Source organism: Trichoplax adhaerens, genomic scaffold (genome assembly GCF_000150275.1).
Source record: "Trichoplax adhaerens TRIADscaffold_5 genomic scaffold, whole genome shotgun sequence".
NCBI classification, from domain to species: domain Eukaryota; kingdom Metazoa; phylum Placozoa; class Uniplacotomia; order Trichoplacea; family Trichoplacidae; genus Trichoplax; species Trichoplax adhaerens.
Window position 1 is genome coordinate 7,996,240 of NW_002060947.1, and position 17,000 is coordinate 8,013,239.

A 17,000-nucleotide genomic window follows, 5' to 3' on the forward strand; every position below is an offset into this window, starting at 1 on the left:
CACTTGTTAAGTTAGTTAGCACCTTACCCTTATTTATCGTCAACAGATTTGATTGATTAGAACAGTGCTAGTCCTACTGGCTAGTGCATGAGGGAAAATACTCTACGAACTGCTGTACAAAGCAGCCAAATCAAGTTGCAGTCTTGCTAGCAAACTGTTTTGTAGAAATGAATACGTGATCATACCTAGTACCAAGGACTACTGGATATTAGGCCTCGGCACAATGGATAATTACTGTATCGAGGAGTTCATGCCATAGTAGAGCATAGGGCATTGGGCTACCATGACTACAAGTGTATTTTGAACAGCAGTAGTCCATGAGAATATAGAAAGTTATACAGTGTACTATGGATAAGGATAAGCCACTATATGACATTGCATATAGTATGCTTTATGTCCTATAGGAAGCTTTTAATGGCAAAACATTGTAGTTTGTTGAGGAAATTGGAGATACTGGCTGGCATACTAGTGGATGGATGAAAGGAGTGCAAAATTGTGCACAGTGCTAACGGTAGCAGGCATGAAATGTTTCCTTAGACGATGTATACGAGCATATATCCAATGCAGAAGAGTTCGATAGCATGGTATTTCTAAATATTATAGCCGATGCTTTAAATTAGTCTACTATGGAAAGGAGAGGAGAGGATCATTGATAGCCAGAATGGGCATGCTGATCCATCCACGATGGATCAATGTAAAGTAGTCTAGAGAAGCAAGTGCAGTATAGGCAATGAATGATTTCCTTGCACAGTAGCTCATAATATGCAAAGTTGGATATTCCCATTTCAAAATACTGGCCAGCTACGTTAGCTTGCTAACTGCAGGTAGAGGTATGAAACACTTCCGTAGACAGAGGTCACTGAATTGTAGATAATCGAACACGCTTTTCCTGGTTTAACCCTATATCTTGAACCCTAGATTCTTGACACTTGACCTTTGCTTACCTACAAAGAGATAAACACCAATCAAGCCTTAGATAACATTGTATACAAAAACTCCTCCAGCCGGCATCCTTGATTAGAGTCTGACTGATATCCAATTTCTTCTCTGGCATTTTTGATAGGGTTGCGTCGCTCATTTTTATGATAATTTTGTATTAGCCAATGTTATCGAGCTTAGGCTAACATTATCGATAGAATTATTGCAAGAGAGAGAGTGTAGAAATCAAGATCGATCCACGACATGATCGTATTACAAGCCATTAAATCTATTTCTCCATCATCCGTTTGTAAACAATTATTGGGGTATACTTCATCGATAAAATGTTTATCTAATCATGGCCGATTATATCAGCGATATTGGATAACCAGTTGTAGGCTACAAACAACATCAGTCGAGATTAATGAAAGTGTTAAACCTTACGAGGACATTCCTCAACCTAAACGTCTTCCTCTTATTGGTACTGCTCTAGATTATTTTCGCAATGGGCGTGAAGGATTAAAGTATATCTATAAAATCAATCGTCAACGATTTGAAGAGCTTGGGCCAATCTATCGTGAAGCTTTATTTGGCATCGATTTAGTTTATGTTTCCAAGCCTCAAGACGTCGCGGCAGTCTTTCGTAGTGAAGGCAAATATCCTGAAAGACCGTTAAATATATTTCAAAAATTAATTGATTATCGTTCACATCGCAAGATGCCTCTTGGCGTATTATTAGGGTAGGTCAGTAAAACGAACGAATAAAAATATAATGCAGATATAAATTACATTTCTATCGATAAAGACACTGGAATTATTTTAACTTGAAGAAGATAGTGAAAATTTCCGTCAATTTCTTTGTATCGCATAATATTTTCAACATAAATTGGACAATAATAGCATAAGAATTAACCCTTACTCGTACAATCGGACATTTCATCTTTATAAACAAAATATAAAGTAGAGAAAATGGCAATCATCTATCGTTCGTAATAGTTATCGTTGCCATATTTTCAGCTACGCCTTACAATTATACAGCAATACAAAAACTACTTCAGCATGCTATAATCTCAAAATATTCTTTCTATCTTTAACACAATTTTAAAACTTTCATATCCGCGTAGCACATTAACAAGTGTAAAACCACCCGGTCCCATATTGTTGTTGTAAATAAGTAAAAAAAATTTTTAACTTTTGTCATACTAGGATGTTAAATACATTAAATAGATTTCAATCCAAAGAAATATTATTTTCGATAAAATTAATCGTTTTGCCAGATGAAAGTTATCTGCTAATAGTCTAGCAAGATATTTCAATCTGATCTTATATCTTGCGTATAGTGGGGACGAAGCATGGCGACGAGCCAGAAGTGTTATGGATAAGAAAATGATGAGACCAAAAGAAGTGTTAGCATATACTGAACGAGTCGATGGAGTCTCACAAGACTATGTCAAGAAATTACTTCGTCTCAGAGGCGAAAATGGTATCGTTCATGATATTGAAAATGAAATGTTTAAATGGTCCATGGAATGTAAGTTACACTTTATGGCGGTACATCATGCAAAATGCGACTAGATTATTAACTGAGGCAAAATATAAAGTAATCATTACATTACTAATGCATACTTGAGCTTACAATAAGTACTAAGTAGATATGTGTAATAGGCGAATTAACTATAATTGATGGTTGAAAACTGAAGTAAACTAAAAGACGATTAGTTTATTTATAAACGACGATATAATTTATCATAGTATGATAGTAATTCGATCATTGATAAGAATTTTATCTGTCTTATCCTATTTATATAGCTATAGCAACAGTACTATTCGAAAAGCGATTAGGAATGTTTAACGATCCAGTTGATCCAGATGCTGAATATTTCTACCAATCTTTGGCCAAAATGTTTACAAGCTGTCATTCATTAACCTTTGCACCGTACAACATTTTTAAAAAGAAGCAATGGTGGAATGAATTTTTACTTTATAGCGATCGAATTTTCAATTACGGAAGCCAAGTTATTAATCAAAAATTGCAAGAAATTAATAATAAAGCCAAAGAGAATAAGGACGTACAAGATTCTGAGGAAACGGAATTCTTAGCTTATATTTTAAATACCAAAAAATTAAGCTTAAACGAAATTAATGCTAACATGATGGACTTGTTTATAGCTGGTGTTGATACAGTAAGTTAAATCGATTATCCTCTTTCTATGCAGTATACGTATGAAAACAATTTTCGTTGTTTAGACTGCCAATACTGCTTTATGGTTATTGTATAATCTCGGAAAATTCCCTGAAGCTCAAGTAAAGGTGCGTGATGAAATACGACAGGTTGTGCCAGATGGAGAAAAATTAACATCTGAAATGATTAATAAAATGCCGTTATTAAAAGGATGTGTTCGAGAAACATTACGGTAAGTTGTAGTATAACATGACAATATTTACAGGTATATCATGTATATCGGATACTGTATATAGAGAGATTCTATATCCTAGACAAGTATTTAAAATACCTCAGCTGTAATTCTATTTTGATCAACTCTCGGAAACTGTACATGTATATTGTATAGGCTATATCCGGTAGCTCCATCTGTTCCACGAAAGGTTAAGCAAGATACCGTTATTGGTGGCTATCAAATTCCAGCAGGAGTATGATTTCAATTATTGACCGATATAGCTAGATGTAACGAACAGTCACTATATTCGTCATTTAAGTATTTGAGAATCTCCTGATGCAACTTATTACTGACACTAAAATCGATCTATTACTGTAGACTTTCGTAACGGCAGCATCCTATGCAATAGGCCGAGACTCGGAATTATACAGTGATCCGGATAACTTTAAACCGGAGCGATGGCTTCGTGACAGCGAAGAAAGTGCAGGAGGTTATAAATTCACTCCATTTGGGTTTGGACCTAGAATGTGTCTAGGGAGGCGTATTGCAGAATTAGAATTGGAAACATTGCTTGTGCAAGTAAGAATACGCCTATACTAGCGGTATTTTTATTTAGCATGCTGTATATATATTTATAAAAATTGCAATTTTTTATTCATAATCATAGCTGCTACCCAAATGCTCTATAGAGGTAAAGAATGAAATAGAGAATAGGCAGACAACTCGAATGATTTTAGTACCTGAAGATCCGATGCTATTCGAGTTAAAAGATTACCAATAAATTAATCATAAATACCGTATAGTATAAGATTATAAGCGAATATGGAACTAACTTAATTTTCAGCTTGTCATAAATAGCGATGATAGCAAATACTTTATGTTTTACTCTCTTGCAATAAGTATTAGCACTAAGGAATCTTTAGTAGTAATTTGAATAGATTTGAAGATTATTTCATGACCTGTAACTGTTTAACAAATCACTTTGTGTTAGCCTTATTTATTCTGTTCTTTTTTAGTTTATCTTTATATTTTTAGCAGTGTTTATGTCAATCACTTTGCTATAGCGTTATCGAGAAGAAATGCAATAAATAACTTCTATTTTGGTTGTGCTATGTGTTTACTGTCTATCTCGCTAATTTCTACTTTTGATAAATGTTCATGCAATCTTTGAAAGAGCTTCTTCCATCTTGATTCTTATAAAAAGACATTGGACGCAGCTCTCACCTACTTCTACTTCAACTAGATATAATTACTTGATTATTTGATTAGAAAAATAGAAATAGCGTACTGCAATCCTGTGTAGGTAGTCTTGCTCCTGTTTTAATAATATAGTGTAGCTCTTGCGCTAGTTCAGCTAGCATATTTTTGTACGGATCAACAGAAGATGTAAATGAAGTATTTCAACATCGATGAATGAATTATGAATAGCGTATAAATATATATATATCTATAGTTGATCTTCAATACTAATATCAATTATTTGCCAAAATAATGTAATATTAGCCAAAATACTGGAGTATAATAAAAATTGGAGATTCTATTATAAGGAAATAAGTGCCCAATCCTCCTACCATAATTCGCTCAAAATCTGATAATGCAATTTTAATATTATCGAGCCTAGGATAAAAAAACTGCTCTCTAACTGCTTCTTAACTAACTCAGTAGTATAGCATGTATAATTAAATCGAATCTATTTCTAGGCTACATATAACATCATTTTACCGTCTTCAATGTTAGGGAAAGTCGTGAGAAAATCGCTGATAAGCAGCTCTGTAGCTGACTTATAACCTGCATTATATTCGTATTTATTTCCATCGCAATTTATCATGACTTAGCACTAACTATCTACAGCTAATCTCTTGCCATAATTCGCTAATAATCTGGTAATGCAATTTGAACATTATCGAGCCTAGTATAAAAAACTGCTCGCTAACTGCTCTTTAACTAACTCAGTAGTATAGCATGTATAATTAAATCGAATCTATTTCTAGGCTACATATAATATCATTTTACTGTCTTCAATATTAGGAAAAGTCATGAGAAAATCGCTGACAAGCAGCTCCATAGCTGACTTATAACCTGCATTATATTCGTATTCATTTCCATCGCAATTTATCATGACTAAGCGCTAGCTATCTACAGCTAATCTCTTGCCATAATTCGCTAATAATCTGGTAATGCAATTTGAACATTATCGAACCTAGTATAAAAAAACTGCTCGCTGACTGCTCCTTAATTAACTCAGTATAATTAAATCGAATCTATTTCTAGGCTACATATAACATCATTTTACCGTCTTCAATATTAGGGAAAGTCATGAGAAAATTGCTGACAAGCAGCTCTATAGCTGACTTATAACCTGCTTTATATTCGTATTCATTTCCATCGCAATTTATCATGGCTTAGCGTTAGCTATCTACAGCTAATCTCTTCAACACTACTGAAAAGATTTAGGAGAAAATTGCTAAATAAAGTCTCCTAAGTTGGAATTATTGACGAATTCGTTAAGACTGTAGACCATCTTGGAAATGATATTTAGGCCATATTCATATTAAAGATAGGAATGGTACTAGAAAAGAGTTGATAAATGCAATATATCATATGGATCACAAAAATGGAATTGTATTCCATAGAGTTAGCAGCTCTATCAGCGATGAATGATACACAAAGGTATGCTTTATATGGAACTGAATTTGCAGTGTTTGTCGTCTACTGTTTGTTTACGACAGTATCCAGCAAAGGACAAGATGGATGGAAGAGGTTAGGAAAGAGCTTCAGATTTTAGCTTTGGATGACGAATAATTCTACAGATGAACAGATAATGACGAGCCGAAGGCATCAACAATTGTATCTTCAACAGATCTGCCAATCTCCACGGAATTTCCCCGCTTTACTGGAGCTAATACCGACGCTAACTCCGGCGGATTTGCATTGTATCCTAGCTGTGCTATCAAATCAAAACTTGCTGTAGTCGATCTTACATCGACTATTTTTGTAGATTAATGGTAAATTAAATGACTCACTATCGCTCATTGGATAGAATTGTGTAATAGAGCATGTCGAAGGTCTTAATATGTCGAAAAAATCGTTTCATCATGATATCATTGCTGAGAATTTACTCTTAGGTCCTATCGAATCAAACTTGCTATGCGAGCTCGTATTTAATCTTGCATGGATTAGTTATTTTCGTATATTAATGCAGTAGTCGATCTTATATCCACTATTTTCGTAGATTAATGGTAAATTAAATGACTTGCTATCGCTCATGCCACAGAATCGTGTAATAGAGTATGTCGAAGAAATCGTTCCATCATGACGACATTGCTGAGAACTTACTCTTAGGTCCTATCAAATCAATCTTGCTATGCGAGCTCGTGTTAAATCTTGCATGGATTAATTATTTTCGTATGTTAATGCTGTAGTCGATCTTACATCGACTATTTTCGTAGATTAATGGTAAATTAAATGACTTGCTATCGCTCATTGGATAGAATTGCGTAATAGAGCATATCTCAGGTCTTAATACATCGAAGACATCGTTTCATCATGACGACATTGCTGAGAACTTACTCTTAGGTCCTATCAAATCCAACTTGCTATGCGAGCTCGTATTTGATCTTGCATGGATTAATTATTTTCGTATATTAAAGATAAAATTAATTTGCTTATAATTGTAATCGCTCATTGGATTGAATAGTTCAATAGAGCATGTCTTAAATCTTAATACATCGAAGAAATTGTTTGATTCAGTAGATGGACTGATAGGTTAATGTCCATGTTAACTCTTGACAGCATCATCAGAATGTTATTCAAAGTTGATATTTAGGTTCTATCAAATTTGTTATCTTCAGTATTGCATCTATTCATTTCGTAGGTTAACCATAGATTAAATTGCCTACTATCACCAATTTCATTGATTCAAATCGTAACTGATCAAAAGGGTCTAAAGTGCTATAGATTGATAGATTATTGTCAATACTGATGATGATGTGAAATTGAAGATTATCCACTTAGATGATAATACCAATCTCAGAATCGACAGTCTTGAGCTCATTGCAGAATAGGGTGTGATTAAAATTTTCAGATATGATTATTTATCCTTAACCTGTAGCACTATAGATGTTACAGAGTGCATTTTAGCTAGTGCTAGCAAACATAATGATAAACCACCGCAACATGTCCTTCATCTTCTCTTTTCGCACGGTGAAGGAAGCTGCACTCAGGTCTTGGCTGTTGTTGATCAATGTGCTCTCCGTGCTAGGCAATGGCAGGTATCTTAATTAGATGTTTCTATGTAACTTAAAACGAATTTATTGCTTACATTCTATTCTTACCATCTAACAGGAACTGATTTATAATGTGAATAAATTATAATATTCTCTTTTATATATCGGTTTAGTCCAATAGCTTTAACGAAAGTATTCTTTAGCTTATAGTAAATTCTATATCCTGCAAGAGGATACAAAAGTTTTCTAGTTGTTGTAACTCAATTGAATCATTTCAATTTTTAGGAATGCAAAACGTGCAATTGCTTGCTTAAACTATTGGTTAAATCGTTAGATAAAAAGCAAGAATGTCAAATTATAAATCAAATGTCATTTTCCACTTTAATGCGTTATTTTAATATCGCTTATGCAAGCGCAGGTAAATCTACATATGTCATAACATGATTTGCAACACTTATCTTTATACATTGCCATATCAATGTTTACTTTTAATACAACTTCAACACTGAAATTTAGATACAAGTGAATGGAAGGAATTTTATCGTTGCTTGACATCGAAAAAGTTATATTGCCTGTTCATGCAATTGAGCTCAAGCCATGAATGCCAATTCTGCGCTGACTTTAGAAATCAATTTCCTAATGGTTTAGTTGAGCAAGCTTTAATTAACATTATGTATCAATATCCTAGCGTTGTTAATATTACGAGTGATCCATGGTGGTTACTATTAACCAACGAGGAATCAAGCAATACTGGTGTTTCAGGTTGGATAGCAATGAGATGCACTTATATTATCGTTTAATTAGCATCATTAAAGCTTATGCAATCATTTAGAATTGCGTTCTTACTACGTGTATGTAGAATTTACTTTTCCTGATGAAGATGGAACTTTGCTATTGTTTCTTCTTGACAGCTGTAAAGAAGAACATATACGTTTAGAGGTATATTAACCTTTTACATGAAAATTGATAGTCTGATACTGTAAATACGGTCCTAGTTAGTGCTAGATTACAGATACGCGTATGTTAATGACAAAGACTTCCTACATTTATCGTTAATAGGTTATAAAAATTATTCTAGCGACATCCAATCGCCAGATTCGAGAGGTGCAACCTAGTATGTGTGACAAGAACCAAAAATTGTGGATAATATTAAGATACATATTAAATGATCAAAACTCTTCATTGTGGTACCATTTCTGCGAAAGTTTTACTAAAGTTTGTGAGCAATATGACGAGGTAAACGGTAATTGGAAATGTAATGGTTATTTCCAAATGGTCGATATTTATTTACATGAAATACAGTTAAGCAAGCAGGACTGCTCGCTAAATAACTTAAATGTAAAGAACATAATGAGATTGAAACGAAAATTACTGTCAGAGCTATATAAAAGCTATTTTAATAACAAAGTAATCAATTACAACAGTGACGTTACCTCTCTCTTATTGGAATTACTTGAACATAATAAAGATACTTATTTATCAATTAATTTCATTCAATTTTGGGAAACTTTGGCTACCAATGACCATAATTATAGATTAATTTTACAAACTATCATACCGAAGCTGTTGTCCGAAGAATTACGAAATGTTGGCAGCAATTATCAGCCACCTAAAAAAGCAATAAGTCTTAAAATGTCAAGAAAACGAAATTCTAATGCAGCAAGTGCTAACGAGAGTGGATGCACTAAAGATCAATATTGTACTAGCATTGTTCAGGCGATCATGAATCACGACAAGCTATGGTCCATAATTTATCGAGATGCGTTAAAGAAAGGAAATTATGAGATGTTGACTGATATTGCAACGTCAAAATCAGAAGTTATTTTACTTGTCACGGCAATGGCTAGATTATCTCTGGCTCAATATCATCAGTACCTCGATATTCAGAGTAGAACATGTTATTACTGGAAGTTTAAAAGCCAACAGAATATTGTAACATTTATTGACGATAATCTAATCTTATGCCGTCGCTTTTTAAGGTAATTATTCGCGATAAATTTGTAGACAAAAATTATAAGCTCTGTTTTACCACAGTCATTTATATGGGTTTATTCTAAAATGTCTACCTGCTTTTATTGCTTATATATACTATAGATATGTCTCGGAAAGTTCAGAATTTTATTCTTCCTTCGCTTTGGTCTGTTTACTATTAATTAACGAGAAAGCAAATTTATTCTTTCATTACCTAGATAATGAATTAATACGGAGTAACTACAGTAAGATGGAAATAACTTCTTCAAATTTACTATTACTTCATGCTTGGCTAATTCAATCTCGTAGTCAAATTATTCGCATAGATTCTACTGGACATCATTTACATTTTATTAAATGTGGTTCTGCTCATTGTAGGAAGGATATCGTCGAAAATTTATGTAATTTGTTGTTACGTTGTGTTAATACTTTTTCATTATGTAGTTATATTGGCTTGATAGCTACTTTAGACAGCCAACACAACGATTTGATGTCTTATATAATCATAAATGTTGAACCGTTAACAGATGATTCCACTGGCTTAGACAACTCATTCATAAACTATTTTCCTAGTTTGAGTTGTGATCAGTCAAATATAAAATACATCGATCGATTGAGATGTACAGAAGAAGACAAAGTCAAGTCAGAACCTTATTCTTTTGCTATCGTAAGGTCATGTTATTTGGCCTTAAATAACCTTACCCAAGAAATAATGCAAAGAGATCATCTCACGGAATCTGCTGACTCTAACCGACTAGCTTCAGATTCCTTTCAAATCGTAGATCAATGTCTTATCGTAAGCTGGAAAATTACTGCCAAATTTTGTGCAAAGTTTACTACTTGCGTTGAAATGGAACAAAATCAGATTCCTGAGAAAATCGCTACTAATCTTAAAATGTTAATTCTATCAATCCTTCTCGAATTTTTAACTCTGGATGGTCTGTCGTGTAAAAAGTTTAAAAAATTATGTAAAAATGTCATTATTCAGGAGAGTAGCTCCTTGCAGGACTCAAGTCATGAAATAAGCTCAATATCAAAGTCTTTATTGGTTATTGCAAATTTTGTAACAAAGCGGTTTTTCAAAGATAGGCCAGGTGGAGGATTTTACTATTGAGCTAGATATAGGTAAGCTCTGTTTTACTACACAGGACGTAAAATTACAATTTCCATTACGTATAGGAAACCTACTGCATTTCTGTGATGGGCCAAAGTTGTGGAAATTGATTTACAACCTATTAAGTATCTACATAGCAGCTGCAGATGAAAATAAATTGACCATGTTCCTTCATGCAGTGGCAAATGCGATCACTGGTAATTTTAATTCCTTTCTAATTAAAGCCAGCAGTGACTATTGATATTTTAATAAATATATTATTATACAAATTAACGGGTAACTTTAATATTGTTTCGTTAAGATGATGATTGCCTATCCAAACTGGCCAGTAGTGCTGGAGGGAATGCATTAGTCTTCAATGACATTCGTCAATTTACGAAAACACTGTGCGAAATGGTAACGTCAAATTATAAATCTAATGTTGTAAATGGAGGTCTACATATTGTAAGTAAGGCCTAAAGCTGTGCTTTTTATCTGCATATTTCTGATATATTTTTGGATATTGCTTCAATGGCTTCATTAACCACTCTCTTGTAGATTGGATCAATCTGTAAAAATATGCATGGATTAGAAATTCTTCTCCAACGGGAAAACTTTTCGGCTCTACTATCCCTTTTCACGGATTCCAAAGTTAAAACCTGCTCTAATGCGACTTTAGCAGTCCAGCTTGTTATTGAAGTGGTTAGTTAAATGATTGTATTATCTGTAATGTAGAATAAATATTACATCGGTCCCTTAAAACTATTGCAAAAATCAACGTATCGCATCTTACAATGAACGTTATTTCATTTAGGCTTGCAATAGTGAGAAGCATGTAGAAATTGTTCTCGCGCTATGCCGTAATCTTGACATTATTGACTGTGTGGTCACTAATGGGCTTAACGTGTTTAGAAGTAAGATTTATCGTCAAAAATAAATTGTATATTTTTTGCCGGCAGAACATGATTTAATTGCTAAATTTCATATTAGCATCCAAGTTTTCCGCCTCCAACGAGGAAATGTGCCTAGCAATGGAAAATGCTATTCAGATACTAAGTGATATCATCCGCGCATCGCATGTTACAAATCCCCTATCAAGTCATTCAACTATGGTTACCGAAACTATTATCGCAATTTGTTCATCAAATCTTACCTCTGTATTAGAATTAATGAAATCAAGCGATTTTATATCTGATCTTGTTTTCGTCTTCTCCTCGTGTATTAAATTTCCCAATAATATTCGCTTGTTGAGTAATAATCCAAATCTCCACAAGTTTATTGTTACCTTAATTACAGTACCATTAGCGGTTCTCGTCGAAATTGATCAACTACCATTTATGATTATAAATTGTATTATGCTGATTGCTGAAGATAGGCAGGCATGCTCTAAATTGAATACAGTTGATATTGCTCGCCACTTGGGCTGCTTTGAGCAGCGATTACTCGGCGAACTGCGTCGACATCAGCGATTGCAAGGTAATATTTCTCATCTCCAAGTCCGTCTCAAACTCCTGCGTCAAAAAATCAACGCCACAACCTGAATAATACAGCTCTTTGCTCTGTATTGGATAAATACGAATGCAAGTAGCCAACATGGTATCTAGAATTAAGTTAAGCTATATTTCGACTTGCGCCATATTTATATTCTAGGCATTGATTAAATCTAAAAATTTGATAGCCTTACGACATATTGCTATTTGCAAAACTTATATTCTTACAACAATGATGCATAAAATGCAAGCCACAATTTCCAGTTCTTAACTTAGTATTAAGATTCATATATTTCGCTTTATTTCTTTCCATAGTCAGAGCTGAAAGTTCTTTGTAACGAAATACCTACATTTAAAATAAATTTATAAATATGAACTAACATAAAGTCCTTGACAACGCAACTTGAATTATTTTTCTATAGACTAATAAACCCATCTTTTCATTCTTTCAATAATTTTGTATTCATGCGGATACTTGGATTTCCGCAGTAATTATTATGTTTTGATATGTTAATGGTACTGTACCGATATACCATAATTATCCCTGTAGGTTTGTAAAATTGGATTTCTAATTGTTTAGCTCCATAAAGATGAATTTAAGGAGTGAATTCATAGTAATACATAGTAGCATCCTGCTAAGGATAAAATTTAATCGAAGTGAAGAGTTTACGAAAAAAAGTACAATTGGACTACAGGTGATTGCTTAAGAGTACGTAGTGATATACGATATAAAACTATGGACTGCAAAGCACTTTCCTACGCAGCCATACCATACATGAGTTATCAGAGTTTATTTTATCACAGGTATTTATTGATGTTATAGCATGCATATACAAAAATATATGAAAAGGGCAGACGCATTAAATCTCCTTTCGTTGTACAATTAAAAATTTATGCGAATTTTAGATTACATGGAATACCATACAACGATTCATAGATATTTAGATATTCTTTAGTTTACATGCGTAAACGATTTAAAATTAATTTTTATGCATTACAGTAGTGACTATCCTTTCATACCAAGTAAACGCTATGACGAATTGTAGCATTTCTTTTTACATTTGAAATAAAATAAACCGACGTTACTATTGCCGAGCTATACAACATCGTTATTGCTGTGTCAATAAATGCACTTCGTACATTACACGATTGATAAAACATTATCAAGTCAAAATTTCCATACACTTCAATAAATAAATGGAAACAAGCTTATAAATAGATCAATTTTCTTTGTGTATTAGTATTGATTTATTGAGATCATTTTTCACTTTTGTTGAATAATTACGACTTAGCCTTTAACAAATAAACGTTTATAGAATAGAATATAAGCTTGAGCTTTTAAGACCTGATTTTCAGAAGCTTTCGATACATGTAGATCGCTAACGTGGTACCAAGCACCTGGTTGACAACGAAGATCGGATTGCTTGAAAGTCATGCTGCATTCTTTTAACTTTTGTAATGCATCATGTAGTGCAGATTCCTTTAAATCATCTTGCTCTATGGATTCTGTAACTTCTGACATCAGATCTGATTGGCTTGTTCTAGCCTTAACATAAGCAGAATAATGGCCGCCGCCTAGTCGACCGATATGCACGACAACACCGAATAATTCGTATAATCCAGTAGAATTACTGCCACCTCGAACCTAGATAATTCATAATTAGGGTTAAGTTACATAATACCATGATAACTTGATGAAAGTGCAACTGTGGGTGAAGATAGATCAAGACATACCTTGCAATCATCGGTGCAAAAAGGCAACATGTCTAACTGTAACGGGAATGTAATGTGTTTTGCTAACTTTCTAAACGATGCTCCAACATGCTCAAAACGCTTCAGGTTTAGAACTACTACTTTAGGCAATTCGCAAATAAGCATTTGGGCTGTTGATACCGTATACACTGGTGCAAATTTCTTATCCTCATCTAAATGATACAATCGTGTTATAAATAATATTTGTTACATTAGTATTATACACTGTCAGAATAAAAATACGATAATTTAATCTATTAAAATGCTCTAAATTTTACTGACTGTGGACTTCTTGCTTAAACACATCGAGGAAAGGCTCATCTTGTGCTTCTTTGGTGCTGCTTTTACCAGTCGACTTATCTTCTATTGGTTTTCCTTGCTTTCTTGTACAAAACTTGCAATGATATTTGTTTTCGCCAGTCATTAATTCAACGCAGCAAAATCGATCCAAGCATTTGTAGATTGTATATTGATCATGGACTTCTGTAAGTTTCGATAATCGGTCAGGACAGATGTAACGATTATGATCAATATGATCCGAAGATTCCTTGCCACTATCACTATCCTGACACAGACTATCCGTTTCAATGTTGTCTTGGCTGGCGTCTAAGGAAGTTTCCAGATTGTCTCGGCTTTTATCCAAGGAAATATCATCACTAGTTTTGTCCTCGTTATCGCTTTCCTGATCGTTATCAATTTCTTCGGTCATCATGTTAGTAGGAGTACTATTTCCGATGTTTTCTACAGTCATAATAACACTACCGCTAGCATGTATTGATTCTAATTCAGAATCCTTTGAACGGCAATCATTAGCAATGTTGAATTCGTTCTCAACTTGAATTCTATCATCGATTTCGATCTTGACATCACCAATGGAATTAATGTCGTCATCGGTATGGCTTTTTTCCTGCTTTGCATTACTATGTGTCCTCTTATGAATGACAACAGTATCTTTAAATTCTGTACAAATTTCTTCATCAATAATGACGTCGTCGTTATCACCATCATTCTTGACATTATCTTCATTATTGCCATCCGCAGTGTTAACATTGTCTTTATTTTCAACACCTGCTGGATTAACATTTTCATAGGAATTTACAATCTCTTTCGTGTCTGGTGTTTCATTTTGATATAGAGTTTTTTTCTTATTTTTTTTGCCCTTATGATTTTTCCTCTTCATCTAATTCATGAGGGAAACCAAAGCATAACATTTGAATGTCAATATTATTCACTTGGGAGTCAGTCGCGCTAGGTTTTAATTTTGAATCAGTTACCTTACGTTCCTTCTTTCTTTGATAATTACTTTTCTTTAATTGACTCTGATTTTCAACGCTATACTTTTCTTCAACACTAACTTCTTTTTTCTTTTCAGCTTTAACTGGACTCTTTGCAGTATACTTCCGTGGCGGCTATCATTGTAATATGAAGCAAGCATGATGTATTGCCCCAATTTAGTACTACAGACACCAACAGTTATAAGGATATTATGTACTTCTATGCTACTGTATGTAGGACGACTAGTCCTTGTATTAGGCAATGCATTTTCTAATTACGATGAAGATTAAAAAGCCACCAAAAACTACTAGCAATTATCACCTTATACTCCGCTATTGGCAATGATAAATCTAGGAAGGTATCGAAGCGCTGTGAAGTCTATATTTAGAAGAAATAGCAACGTGTTGAAAGCGTTCTTTGAAGTTAAGCATGGAGAAGGCCCGATTAAATGATGGTCTCCGAGAAATTACTAACCTGATGACATTCTTGACAAGTGATGGTATTAACAATTTTTCCTCCAAAAATTCTATCTATAGTAGTATCTTGTACGAATTCTAAACAAGATGTAGTGGATCGAAGTAAGAAGCAATAGTCCAAGAATAGGCAGCAGACATCTACAGCAAAGCAAGCAATCGTATTCAAGTTGTCGAATGAACTAAATACCTCGTATGCGTTTCTTGTCGTCATCGGTTAACAATATTTTAATATCATTCGCTAGTCGGGCCTTGAGAGTACGCACGACCATCTTTTTTAGTCGCTACATTGAGAGTAATATTAATTAATTAATGGCGTCAGTAAAGCCAATCAACGAAGAAGAATTGAATGCCACTTGATCCTTTCTACTACTTGGACAACAACGTACCTTCACTTCTTCGTCTCGTACTCCATCTAACAGGTAATGCATTACTTCTTGGCTATCTTGTTGCTGATAACTTCGAAATTGTGGAGCCCTATTATTGCATAAGCAGAAGGTTCAAATCAACAATCGATGATTGATAGAAATAATGTGCAGCATCATCCTTGGTATATATTACAACAAGATGGAGATTAGCGCACGCAATGGCAATTTCTGCTTCGATTATGGAACTAGATAAAAAGATTATTGGACGGTAGATTCAAACCTTTTAATAATTTCGTTAAACAATAATTGTGGATTCGTATGACTGCCATTGCCGGCCATCGAGTTTAATAATGACTGCAAGGCATAAGTCATGGGGCCACTTGGAGTGATTGAATCCATCACAAAATCATCCTATAAGTTGATCAAATGGGGGAAATAGATGTAAATGAAACGTGATGATAGAACTAGTATTGCCATTTCGATAACATCATGTATTGAATTGAATCAGACATTGACTGTATCACTTTGATTGCTAATTGCTAATATGATTTCATCATTACCATTTCATCCAACTGGAGTTGATATTGAAATTCTTTGGTCATTAGTACTTGCAAAGAATCATGGAGATGATAGGAGTGATGAAGGCACTACAGGAATAATATACAAAGAGCGTTTAGTATAGCCGACGATTATTTGGCAGATAATCAAATTGATGCATGGATGAATCAGGTGGAATTGAGTGCGAGCATTAACTACTCCTTCATTCTGTTGTATACGATTACTGCATAGAGTTTGTAATTATAATTATATTGGAAGCCATTCTGTCTCTGTGAGTAGCTGATGTATTTTTCAACATGGTCAGTAAAAATATCAAATCGACTTCGATGAGAATACGATATACAGCATATAAATAACTTACTTACAATAAGGTACAACAGTACAATTTAGATTCGATTTGGACGATTAGCGCTACAATATTGAAATAGCTGTTTTAATTTGACCGTGATGATCTATTGCTTGATCGATGTACTTTTAATT

General features: G+C 33.9%; 4 protein-coding genes across 4 annotated transcripts; 3 read left to right on the forward strand and 1 right to left on the reverse strand.

Annotated features, from left to right (window-relative positions):
* Nucleotides 1-1,182: 1,182 nt before the first annotated feature.
* Nucleotides 1,183-4,095, forward strand: TRIADDRAFT_56947 (uncharacterized protein; the record flags this gene model as incomplete). Its single annotated transcript, XM_002112637.1, has 7 exons — nt 1,183-1,658; nt 2,259-2,449; nt 2,728-3,101; nt 3,250-3,332; nt 3,489-3,567; nt 3,693-3,893; nt 3,982-4,095. 7 exons carry the CDS (start codon nt 1,183-1,185, stop codon nt 4,093-4,095), a joined length of 1,518 nt encoding a protein of 505 aa, XP_002112673.1.
* A 1,833-nt stretch (nt 4,096-5,928) lies between these two features.
* TRIADDRAFT_56948 (uncharacterized protein) lies at nt 5,929-10,625 on the forward strand (the record flags this gene model as incomplete). Its single annotated transcript, XM_002112638.1, has 7 exons — nt 5,929-6,074; nt 7,426-7,585; nt 7,826-7,958; nt 8,057-8,302; nt 8,400-8,479; nt 8,600-9,519; nt 9,635-10,625. 7 exons carry the CDS (start codon nt 5,929-5,931, stop codon nt 10,623-10,625), a joined length of 2,676 nt encoding a protein of 891 aa, XP_002112674.1.
* Nucleotides 10,626-11,183: 558 nt separating this feature from the next.
* Nucleotides 11,184-12,432, forward strand: TRIADDRAFT_56949 (uncharacterized protein; the record flags this gene model as incomplete). Its single annotated transcript, XM_002112639.1, has 4 exons — nt 11,184-11,306; nt 11,419-11,518; nt 11,595-12,080; nt 12,410-12,432. 4 exons carry the CDS (start codon nt 11,184-11,186, stop codon nt 12,430-12,432), a joined length of 732 nt encoding a protein of 243 aa, XP_002112675.1.
* A 950-nt stretch (nt 12,433-13,382) lies between these two features.
* Nucleotides 13,383-14,270, reverse strand: TRIADDRAFT_25064 (uncharacterized protein; the record flags this gene model as incomplete). The annotated part of the gene is made up of 3 exons (XM_002113079.1): nt 13,383-13,739; nt 13,829-14,014; nt 14,136-14,270. 3 exons carry the CDS (start codon nt 14,268-14,270, stop codon nt 13,383-13,385), a joined length of 678 nt encoding a protein of 225 aa, XP_002113115.1.
* Between the last annotated feature and the right edge of the window lie 2,730 nt (nt 14,271-17,000).